The sequence below is a fragment of the Cyprinodon variegatus genome, unplaced genomic scaffold (assembly GCF_000732505.1).
Source record: "Cyprinodon variegatus isolate N-32 unplaced genomic scaffold, C_variegatus-1.0 Scaffold308, whole genome shotgun sequence".
In the NCBI taxonomy this organism is placed as follows: domain Eukaryota; kingdom Metazoa; phylum Chordata; class Actinopteri; order Cyprinodontiformes; family Cyprinodontidae; genus Cyprinodon; species Cyprinodon variegatus.
The window spans coordinates 268,599-280,977 of NW_015150761.1; the positions used below are offsets into that span (position 1 = coordinate 268,599).

Here is a 12,379-nt window from a genome sequence, read left to right on the forward strand (position 1 = left end):
AAACTCATTCCTCCAACCTTTACCCAAGTTCACCACGTCCTTGAAGTCACAGAGGGAAGTTGTATCCTGCAGTATTTCTCCTTAGCATTTGTCTCAATCAAAAAAATTAATAAATGTGTTTATATTTTATCACACCACCCTATTTTCATTTGGTCCCATTTCCTTGCAATCTAATCAGTAGTTTGGCCAACAAAACAATAAAACTCTCAGGTGATTTGTTTTAGTAAGTTAAAGATTATAAACAAATATATTTCCTTCAACCTATACCACCAAGAAAAAAACTGCAATTTTTCATACTGTATATACCTTTTCTTCCCTTTTTTGCCACATTCATGTCTTCATTCTTTTTTATGTAAACATGAGCATTCATAAGTACAAACAAAATACAGCTTTATTATGGTATATTGTGCTAAACATGTTGTGTTGTTCTCCCACTGAGCTTTAGTTTCACACTCTTTCCTCACTGTTCCTCCTTTCAGACTTTTACACAGAGGGGTTGTCTCAGTGTGAAATCTCTGTGGTCTCTCTCAGCTCCATTCATGCAAGTCTGGTTTCTCCATGCTGAAGTAAACAGGAGTTAAGCCTTCTGCTGGATACTACTGTCACACACAAAGAACACTAGTGTTTCACGTATTAAGTAAAAAGCAATAGCTTATTAAAATCAATAATACCCTTTAGTATCTCACAAAAGATCCTTTATTCTCATTCTATTCTTATGAATAAAAAAACATAAAGGCTTTTCAGTCTAGCTGTGTTTTGGGCAGAAGTTGAAGTAACCTCACAACCAAGGCAGATGAAAAGCATATAAATATTTAAGGATGGACGCTACAGAATGAATTTATTCACTAACAGATTTAAGTTAAGAGGCTGTTTTGGTTCTGTAGTGTTTCAACTGCTTTTTCAGAGGTGTCAAATTAACACTTATCCCAGAAGAAGCTATGATTTAAAAAAAAAAGTTATCAAAAACATCTAATAATGTTATTTTTTACAGAAATGCAGCAATTAAACATTAAAGTAATCTTTAAAAAAAAACAACAACAACAAATAAGCGGGACTTGACTGCAAGTTAATAAAAAAAAATAAATAAATAAAAATCTGGAAGTCCCCTGCTTGGACCCCAACCTAATGGTCTGTAAACTTCATTATTACAAGAAAACACTAGACAAAGAGGATCCAAACTGGCTTCCAGACAGGCTATAATTTATATGTTAACTTGACCTGAAGTACACAAAAAAGATAACACAGTTCAAGTGTCTGGCAGAGTACAGTAAATGATTGATTAACATACACATTTATGTCCCTTAAAGCTTTCAGATACAGGCTACATCAGCTAAGGTGATGAGCAAAAAAAAGAAAATGTTAGGAAGAGATGGTAAACTAATTGAAAATATAGCCGATAGATTAGTTAGATTTGAGACTAATCTTTTGTTGCAGCCCTTTAGTGTAAAATAAAGGACTTTATGTTTAATTTTTTTTTAAATACTAAAATAAAGGTGTGAGGCTCCAATACAACCCCATATATAAACCAATGCAAGTATTAACAGTAACTTTAATTTTCACCTTTTAGAAAATGTAAGAAGGGAAAAAGTGTTTTCCCATTTGCTCAGAAAAAAACTATCAAAGCTGCTACAAACCTGCATCCCAGACCTCCTGCATAGTAACAAGCAAACACACTCAAATACAGTCTATATTCGCTGTGGTAGGGGAGTCGGTGAACTATGTAGTCAGGACTTTTGTTTGTGTAAACAGCGGGAGCACGTTGCAACAAGACATCTCAACAATAAGGGCCTTCAGTATGGGAGAACTTGGTGGGGAGAGAAATCATCGCTGTGCTGTGTGAGGGAGGCTCAATGGAGTGTGACGGCATGTTTCCGCATTGTTTCCCTGCATGCTGAGGCTGCAAACATATCCTCTTGGAGTGCATCTGTTTGTGGTTATCTGTTACACGTAGAGCTCAACAATAGCCAGTTATTGCTCTTTCGCTTGTATTACTAATTCATGGCTTTAAAAAGTGCTGTAAAGATATTTTTTTTTACTGAAAGAAAATGTATTTGCTTCCTGTTAATAATTTACTTATTTCAAATAAATTAACTTTACAGTTGGCACTCCGCTGCACAGAACAAATATGAATAACTTGTCACATAGCAGGGAACTTGTAAGAAAGATTTATCACCCGTTTATAATGTTTTATAGTCAGTGTAATTATCAAGCAAAGTGAAGACGATCATTTTTATCAGCTTTACTTGAGTTTAGCTGCATAGTACAAGAGAGCAAATATAGGACTGTTTTTTTTTCTTCAAATTGAATCAAAAAGACCTATGATCTTTTTTTTTATTTGTAACATAAAAATGTGTGTACAGTTGTTCATATTTCCTGCACGGCTTTTTGCACGGCTATCTGAGACATATATTAGATATGACAATTGCAAATATGACTTAAGTACTTTTGTCACCATATCACATCAGGGTTCAAGCTTGCAGCTGCAGCACATGCTTGAATTCTCCTAAAGTGAGGGACAGTTGAGGGCTAATTTTCACTCGATAGGACTCGATATATCATACAGAACGCACATTCAATTAATTTCTATTCAGTTTAATTATGTATCACCAATTCGAAACACATGTCATCTCAAGGCCTTTTACAGAGAAAGTTCAACCAGATCATACAGTCAGATTGGTTCAAAGTTTTCTATCTAAGGAATCCAGCTGATTGCATCAACTCATTGACTTGAAAGCAATCTCTCACATCAAGCATGCTTGTAGCGGCAGTGGAGAGGAAAAACTCCCTTTTAACAGGAAGAAACCGCCGGCACAACCAGGCTCAGTGTGAGCGGCCATCTACCGAGGCCGACTGGAGTTCAAGGAGATGGAAGCAGACATGCAGAAAGAAGCAGAGATACAAAAGGCAACTGTAAACCAGCTAAACAGGCGGCCCCATGCAGGAAACACACAGACTGGCAGACCAGCACCTAGCCAGCTCCCATGTCCGAGGATGAAAGAGAGCACATACAGTTAGTCACAGTCAGAGAAACAGGACTACACTAAAAAAAACAGATACTTCTAACAAAGCCAATCGAGCCTAAGATAGCATTAAAGACCACATTAAAGCTATCACCTTCAATCAGCATGGTTTTAAAATCACCCACTAAGATGACCCTGTCAGTATTAAACAACAAATCGATAGGAACTCTGAAAACTCATTTAAAAATTCCAAGTAAGGACCTGGTGGATGATACAAAGTTACAAAAAGGCTGGCTTTGCAATTTGGATGAGGAAAACTAATAGTTAAATGTTAAGTTATTTTTTTTATTACCTGCCTTTGTAGTAATCAGTAAGTCAGACTGAAATATTGCTGCTACTTCTCCTCTTTGCCCAGAATTCCTGGGTATGTGAAAATTTAAACTACTAGAAGGAGTAGCCTCATTTATGCTCATATACTTCTCTTGCTGCAGCCAAGTTTCTGTAAGGCAACATAAATCAAGTAGAAATATATCTTATGTTGAAAAAAACAAATTTAATAGTTTAAACTTTTTCCCCAATTGGAGTTATTTTTATTCTAATTAGGATTATCATGATTTACTCCTTTGGGAATCTTTTCTAATTTATTAGAATTTTGATCTTGGGCAAGATGGATCTCTGGATGAAGCAATGAGTGGGTAACAATAGAGCGGCTATAGAGAGGTGTAGCTCTGGAGCTTCCGCACCACACTGACAACACCAAACCAAAATACTGCATATTTGCACCATACATATTTAATGTTCTGAACTTCCATATCAATGCATTTTTTGCATCTTGTTTTATTCTCCAACTCTGTTTACATTTGATCACTGGTGCAGTTTAAGGAATGGAAATGTTCGGAAAGCTTCACAAAACATAATTTCATTTTGTATACACTATTTGTATACAAAATAACAATAAAAGTTGTCTAAGTCCAAATCTAAACTATGTCTCTGCTTCCTGGTTTGCGCCCTGGGTGGTCAGTGTTTTGGTGGACTAATAAATTCGGCCAGATTCATAGAAAGAAGAGCTGCACCATCTAAAGTGGGATTGATGCCGTCTCTCCGAATCAGACCAGGCTTTCCCCAAAAGGATTGCCAATTATTAATGTAGCCCACGTTGTTTTCAGGACACCACCTAGACAACCAGAGGTTGAATGATGACATGCGGCTAAACATGTCATCACTGGTCAGATCAGGGAGGGGAACAGAGAAAATTACAGAGTCTGACATTGTTTACACAACTTACACACCAAAGCAACACTAAATTTAGTGACCGATTGGCGTTACCGGCTGTCATTACTGCCAGCGTGAATAGCAATCTAGCTGTATGTAACCTTATCCTTAGCCAGCAGTTTCAGATAGGATTTGATGTCGCCCGTTCTGGCCCCTGGCAAACATTTGACTATGGTCACTGGCGTCTCTAATGCCACGTTTCTGACTATGGAGCTGCCAATTACCAGAGTGGGCTTCCCAGTGGGTGCGTCACTGAACGAGGAAAATCAATTAGAAAAGTGGACGGGTTAGTGGTGACCAGTGGGCTGAGATCAACGACTACGCTTTCTGTGTAATGTTACCCAATCGCCTGGCTGCTCAGGCACTGTTGCAGGAACACTACATGGAGGTGTCCCTGGTCATGGTGGCTCCAAGCAGTTAAAAAGGAGGGGCTACTCTAACTCCTTTATGTTCAACAGCCCAAAGCCGGGATGCTAAATCTGACACCCTCGCCTCCAAAGCTACAAAAATACTACACTTATTACACATCCCATTATCACTAAAGGAGGCAGAGGAATAACTGAACATCTGACACAGAGAGCAGGAGAAAGGAGATGAAGGTTTAGAAAGCGAAAAGAGTCAGGGGAAGGAGAGAGCGAAGCCATTGCTATGCTAAGCTAGCGTCAGCATAGGCTAGCTACCCCTTACTATGAGAAATAAAAATCATGTGAAAGTGATAAGTGCTCAGTAGAAAAATACAGCTGTATGGACTTAAAGGCTGACATTCAGTAGTAACTCAGTCTATTTGATGTTAGTTCTCCCAGATTTAACTTAGGCAAAGCTTTACGGAATTATACACTGACATATTTTAGGGGGTAAAAATCAAAGGATTTCATTCTCAATTAAAAAATGTAAAAAAAAATCCTTCAGATGTTCACCTTTTTATACTGTATTTTGAATGTATAACAATTTGGTTCCCAAGGCCCTATGTTGGTTTCCAGCTTAATCTACCTTAAACTGAGTAAATCAGCTAAATTCCTAACCTGAGCCTTTTTTTTTCTGTCTCTCTGCAGAGAAAACCCAGAAACCAGAAAAGAAGAAACAAAATGGAGTGAAGAATAAAAAGAAAGAGAGAAGGAAGCTTAGTGCTGGCAAGAAAAAGGAGAGATGGAAGTCGGAGAACGGATCCCTGCTTAAAGAGCTTGGTAAAGTTTATGTCTGTGTGGGTGTATTTCTGTGCAGCATTTCCTGAACTCTTGTAGCTTTTTTTGCTAAAAGGTAGCCTCTTATTTGTGCTTAATTAAAATACATCCTGCCTTGGTTAACCCTGTGCAGCAGGAACTGTCCACTCTCCTCTTGCATGACCCGTTAGTGAGGACATTCAAACCAAGAAGTTCAACCTTATGCAGCTTCTTTTCTAACATTGATCAGGACTCAGCAGGCAAAGTGCAGAGAAAACATGAGAGTTAAGAGTTCAGCTGTCGGTGGAAAAATTTTGAGGACAGTAGAGAGTTTATTTTATGTGAGGCAGTTAAAAGTAGGAGCTGTACTCCTGAACAAATCAATTTGAAACAAGATCTGACGACTGTAACCTCAATCTAAAACTGTCCGACTTGGTCTTGATTTAAAAGCAATAAAATATAGATGTGCAAGAATGATTAATTGCACCAACTTTGTAATATCTGGGTGTGTTATATCAGAACTGCAAAAGACTGCTCTATGCAATACATTTTGAACCCTCATAATGCATCGGAGTCCATGGAGACCATGGTTTTCTTTTTTCCAGCCCTATCCAGTGTTTTCTATCCGGTCATACATTTTCTGTCATTGCTGTTATAAATGTAAGGCTGCATACTTTAAGGTACACAATGTACAAAAGATTAATAAAGCATTTCATGACTGCTGACCTGAAGTAGATGGTAGATAATATTATGCATAGACAGTTATTGTTAAATGATGAGCATATTTGCTGGTTAATCAGGTCAGACCATTAGCGCAGATAGCCAGCCTGCAGTGTGCTGCATAACAATCTTTCCAGATTTAAAAAAAGGCTCACCTTAAAAAAAAAATACAGTGTCTTATCAAGTTTTACATCCAGCAAGCAAAGCTGTGTTATTGCAAACAGTGTTATTTCAGAAAGCTGACTGGCAGTGCACAGCAACAGGTGGGGGGAAAGCAGAACTGCATTATTCTTTGCCTGGAGAAAATTACTGCAGCATTTTCTCTGGCAAGTTTAAACTGTAAAAAAAACTATTTATTTGAAACTTTGCAACCCCCTCTCTAACCTCGCTTTAGTTCTGTTACCTTGGAAGAGTTGGAAGGGTATGGAGTTAACCTTTAAGAGGAATGACTTCATTAACGTTGACAAGATTAGAACCATTTGATTACATTTGGATTATAATCAGATTTAAGTAATTATACTAATTAAGATTAGCATAACGTGAAAAGTGGCATACTTCAGTTTTTCCTTATACTTAATTTTTATATATTGTCTGTAAACATCAAGGTTTGAATAGTTTTGAAATGTTCCTCTTTTTTTTTTTTGCCTTCTGATTTTCAGTTCTACCATGCCTACAATCTGCTGCCGTAATGCAGTACAGCAAAAAATAAACCAAAAAAAGACTTTAATGAACAAGGACCTAAGCACCTTCTCTCTTAAAATTCTGTTCATTTTAATTAGTTTAGAAAACTCTTATTACAGATTACTACAGTTATTTTCTGTGTCTCTGCAAGGTCTAGGGTTTATTGCAGTTAATTAAAATGTTTTTTAATTTTAGTTTTTGNATCACTAAATGAGGCAGAGGAATAACTGAACATCTGACACAGAGAGCAGGAGAAAGGAGATGAAGGTTTAGAAAGCGAAAAGAGTCAGGGGAAGGAGAGAGCGAAGCCATTGCTATGCTAAGCTAGCGTCAGCATAGGCTAGCTACCCCTTACTATGAGAAATAAAAATCATGTGAAAGTGATAAGTGCTCAGTAGAAAAATACAGCTGTATGGACTTAAAGGCTGACATTCAGTAGTAACTCAGTCTATTTGATGTTAGTTCTCCCAGATTTAACTTAGGCAAAGCTTTACGGAATTATACACTGACATATTTTAGGGGGTAAAAATCAAAGGATTTCATTCTCAATTAAAAAATGTAAAAAAAAATCCTTCAGATGTTCACCTTTTTATACTGTATTTTGAATGTATAACAATTTGGTTCCCAAGGCCCTATGTTGGTTTCCAGCTTAATCTACCTTAAACTGAGTAAATCAGCTAAATTCCTAACCTGAGCCTTTTTTTTTCTGTCTCTCTGCAGAGAAAACCCAGAAACCAGAAAAGAAGAAACAAAATGGAGTGAAGAATAAAAAGAAAGAGAGAAGGAAGCTTAGTGCTGGCAAGAAAAAGGAGAGATGGAAGTCGGAGAACGGATCCCTGCTTAAAGAGCTTGGTAAAGTTTATGTCTGTGTGGGTGTATTTCTGTGCAGCATTTCCTGAACTCTTGTAGCTTTTTTTGCTAAAAGGTAGCCTCTAATTTGTGCTTAATTAAAATACATCCTGCCTTGGTTAACCCTGTGCAGCAGGAACTGTCCACTCTCCTCTTGCATGACCCGTTAGTGAGGACATTCAAACCAAGAAGTTCAACCTTATGCAGCTTCTTTTCTAACATTGATCAGGACTCAGCAGGCAAAGTGCAGAGAAAACATGAGAGTTAAGAGTTCAGCTGTCGGTGGAAAAATTTTGAGGACAGTAGAGAGTTTATTTTATGTGAGGCAGTTAAAAGTAGGAGCTGTACTCCTGAACAAATCAATTTGAAACAAGATCTGACGACTGTAACCTCAATCTAAAACTGTCCGACTTGGTCTTGATTTAAAAGCAATAAAATATAGATGTGCAAGAATGATTAATTGCACCAACTTTGTAATATCTGGGTGTGTTATATCAGAACTGCAAAAGACTGCTCTATGCAATACATTTTGAACCCTCATAATGCATCGGAGTCCATGGAGACCATGGTTTTCTTTTTTCCAGCCCTATCCAGTGTTTTCTATCCGGTCATACATTTTCTGTCATTGCTGTTATAAATGTAAGGCTACATACTTTAAGGTACACAATGTACAAAAGATTAATAAAGCATTTCATGACTGCTGACCTGAAGTAGATGGTAGATAATATTATGCATAGACAGTTATTGTTAAATGATGAGCATATTTGCTGGTTAATCAGGTCAGACCATTAGCGCAGATAGCCAGCCTGCAGTGTGCTGCATAACAATCTTTCCAGATTTAAAAAAAGGCTCACCTTAAAAAAAAAATACAGTGTCTTATCAAGTTTTACATCCAGCAAGCAAAGCTGTGTTATTGCAAACAGTGTTATTTCAGAAAGCTGACTGGCAGTGCACAGCAACAGGTGGGGGGAAAGCAGAACTGCATTATTCTTTGCCTGGAGAAAATTACTGCAGCATTTTCTCTGGCAAGTTTAAACTGTAAAAAAAACTATTTATTTGAAACTTTGCAACCCCCTCTCTAACCTCGCTTTAGTTCTGTTACCTTGGAAGAGTTGGAAGGGTATGGAGTTAACCTTTAAGAGGAATGACTTCATTAACGTTGACAAGATTAGAACCATTTGATTACATTTGGATTATAATCAGATTTAAGTAATTATACTAATTAAGATTAGCATAACGTGAAAAGTGGCATACTTCAGTTTTTCCTTATACTTAATTTTTATATATTGTCTGTAAACATCAAGGTTTGAATAGTTTTGAAATGTTCCTCTTTTTTTTTTTTGCCTTCTGATTTTCAGTTCTACCATGCCTACAATCTGCTGCCGTAATGCAGTACAGCAAAAAATAAACCAAAAAAAGACTTTAATGAACAAGGACCTAAGCACCTTCTCTCTTAAAATTCTGTTCATTTTAATTAGTTTAGAAAACTCTTATTACAGATTACTACAGTTATTTTCTGTGTCTCTTATTTTCTGTGTCTCTGCAAGGTCTAGGGTTTATTGCAGTTAATTAAAATGTTTTTTTAATTCTAGTTTTTATTATTTGGTTAGTTTTAGTTAAGGATAACCTTGAAAAACACGCACTTTCATTATATACGGTAACATTAGACCTATTCAACCTTTTCTATCATCACATGATATGTTTTTCAAAACATTAAAAGCAATAAAAGTTGTTATACTAGACATATGGTGGAGTAAGTAATGAAATATTAGATCGATAAAAGCCAAAGCAGAAAGGATTTATTACTTTTTTTGTATAAAAAGCAACATTTTGGAACAAATAGTAGTTGGAATTAGATTCTAAGTAGCTTTTTATTGTACAACTGTTGTTTATCATCTTTCTGCCCTTTATAAAGTAATGTAAATAAATTAGAAGCTTATTAACTTAAGCTCTTTTACATACTGTATGTAAAACAGCAACTGTTATAAATTCCCATTTTATAAAGCAATGGTATTATTCATGATTAAAATTAGAGTATTAGTGGTTGGATCATTATTTTAAAAATTGCTGGATAACCAGTGGAAATTAAATTTAAAGATAAAGAGAAATGCAATACTACCTTAACTGTTTAAAAAGATGAAATATTAAAAGGGGGGAATTCAACATTCAAAATACACAATTAACTTTATTATTTGTGTTCTTTACATGGTTTGTAGCAAACTAAATGTCTTATATTACTTTTAGTTATGACTTTTTATCTTTCACATAAAGACAGTGTTTTGAAGTGCACCAGTATAATTGGTTTTCTTAAAATATTCTCCTAAAACCAATTGTCTGCAGCGCCCCCAGGGTTACCACAGGCCTCTGGGCTGCTTCTCTGGTTAACATGTCAGTTTTTTCAAATTAACTAACAATCCTCCAAGGCCTTCACTAAACAGAGTTTTCTTGTAATACTGAGAGTAAATAAGCCACAGATGAACTTTGGTAAATTAACTTTAAGAAAATGTGGTAAAACTATTTTAATTTGTATATCACAACAAGATGAATTAAGACAAATGCATGCCTTATACAACTGTTCATCACTTCAACTTAACACTAGCACTCCCAAGGCAGTCTGTTTAACGGTTCTGAGATTTTGAAGTGAAAGAACTTTATTTACATTAATCTTTAACCTGTGTAGTAAAATAGGCTTATTTATTATGATTAATTTTTAATACAAATTTAGACTACAGATAATGATATAATACAGCCTTATATGTTTTAAGGTCTACATATCCACAATGGGTTTATATGGCACACTAGAACCATTTTGGTTGATGAAATGATCACTACTCATGACTTCCATTGGGGAACATAGCACCCATCAGATTGATTGCCAATGGGAGTTCTAGTAGGATTCAGAATTCTGGGAGTCCTGGTGTTAAAAGCCACATGCTGCTTTGTCTTGCTCTAACACTAAACAATCTCAGTTTAAAGATAGATTTGTGATTATAACATTACAAGTTGGCAAAAAGTTCTATACTTTTAAAAGGCACTGAATCCAGGTTTAAACTCACACGGTGCCCACTCAGAAAGATTGACGCAGATAATTAGTTTGTCTATTTTATATAAATCTTTAAATTCATTAAAAAGACAACCAAAAAGAAACAAACCTTCATAAATGGATGTACACCAGAAGCATGCAGTTGCATAGAGTGTTTCTTGCTGCAGATAGTGTCTGCAAGAGTATTTTTGCAGCAGTATTTTCTTGGGCAGATTGAGTTTTTGTAATCTACACTAAATAGAATTTTTAAATTAGAAGCTAGAACTGAAAATTGCACATGCAAAGAAAAAATTGAGCCAAAGACTTTACTGTTACATTCAAATTAAATTATTTCCCTATACATGTACAAGGTTAACACATTGAGGGTCTTTTTTCATCCATCTAAACTTTAGACCTTGCTAAGACTTGATGCTAAGGATAAGAGGCCATAGAGACGAGTTAAAGGCCGTGGCATAAAAAAAAAACACATTGCTGGTTTTATTGAAGTTGCACAGGCATTATCTCCTGGATGTTTTAAATGCTTTGAATCTTGTTAGAACTACTAATCGTTGATTACTCATGACTGCAACTATAATAAGGCATATAATATCGCTCCATTTCACACAAAGCCTCACGTTTTTCATCTTTAAACCTGAGCTGAATGTTGCAGAGTTGAATGAATATGATCAATAAACTGGCAGGTGATAAACCAAGACCAGAGTGGTTTGGTTGTGCTTCGCTTGTTTTGTGCTCTGATGTTATCTCCAACTCCATTTTTAGCTTCCACTTCTCATCTGTTTGTCTTTTCACAGTGGATTTGTCCGTCATATCTGTCCATCTGGATCTGTGTTATGAAACCTCCGCTTTCTGTTTGATTTGTTTCTTCTGTTCCAATGTTTTGTGTTGTTTTTCAACCTGACCACAAAGTGGATAAGGACTGGAACTTGATTCAGCATGCATGCTGGGAGACAGTCTCCAAAAATGCGTTTCCATGACAAAATGAGTCCTTGTTTGTATTTGGTTTGCCTCCGTTGTTTTTAACTGTATCATCTTGTGTGTCCAACTGTGCTGTCCATTATCAGTGTTTTATTTATATATTTATCGCACGTAGTTCTCAGTGTGTCGTGTTTTCCTTTGCATGCTGCATGTTTCCATATCTCACTGTCTCGGTGTGTGTGGACATGTATTGGTGTGTCCAGCCATCTGTTCTGTCGAGTCTGGTCCTGCCTTTTGAAGATTAGTCTTCCTCTCAGTGTTGTGGGATCAAGAAAACAAGAATCCCCCCTTACTCTCTTTGATGCACTTTGATACACTTGTTTCTAATTTCTCTAATAGCTTGCACGGTTTAACTACTATTGTACAACAAAGACAAAATGGTTACAGAATGGCATATGTAAACTTTCTTTCAAATCTTATTTTAGATATTATAGCTTGTGTTCTTGATTTAAAAAAAAACAACATTTCAGATAAGGGATAAAGATGAATGATGTTGAAAGTTTGGCTTGTATTTGATATACTGATATTTTACAACTCAACTGGTAAATATCGATATGTTTTCCCCAGATCTACCTGCAGACACTATGTCGCTTTCTTCCTCCCATCTTTGGCAGTCATTGCAAATAGCAGCCCGGCTATCAGTTTGTGAAACTTTAACTTGTGAAAACATTCACATGCCACAGAGATTTTTATTTCCTCATTTATCCTGTTGAAGACCC

At 36.2% G+C, this 12,379-nt stretch overlaps 1 protein-coding gene across 1 annotated transcript in view; it reads left to right on the forward strand.

The window, feature by feature from the left end:
• jade2 (jade family PHD finger 2) overlaps positions 1–12,379 on the forward strand; it is a 230,267-nt gene that overhangs the window by 208,671 nt on the left and 9,217 nt on the right. Inside the window, exon 12 of the mRNA XM_015384219.1 lies at positions 5,285–5,433. Coding sequence (XP_015239705.1) covers positions 5,285–5,433 — 149 coding nt within the window. The remainder of the gene's footprint in view (positions 1–5,284; positions 5,434–12,379) is intronic.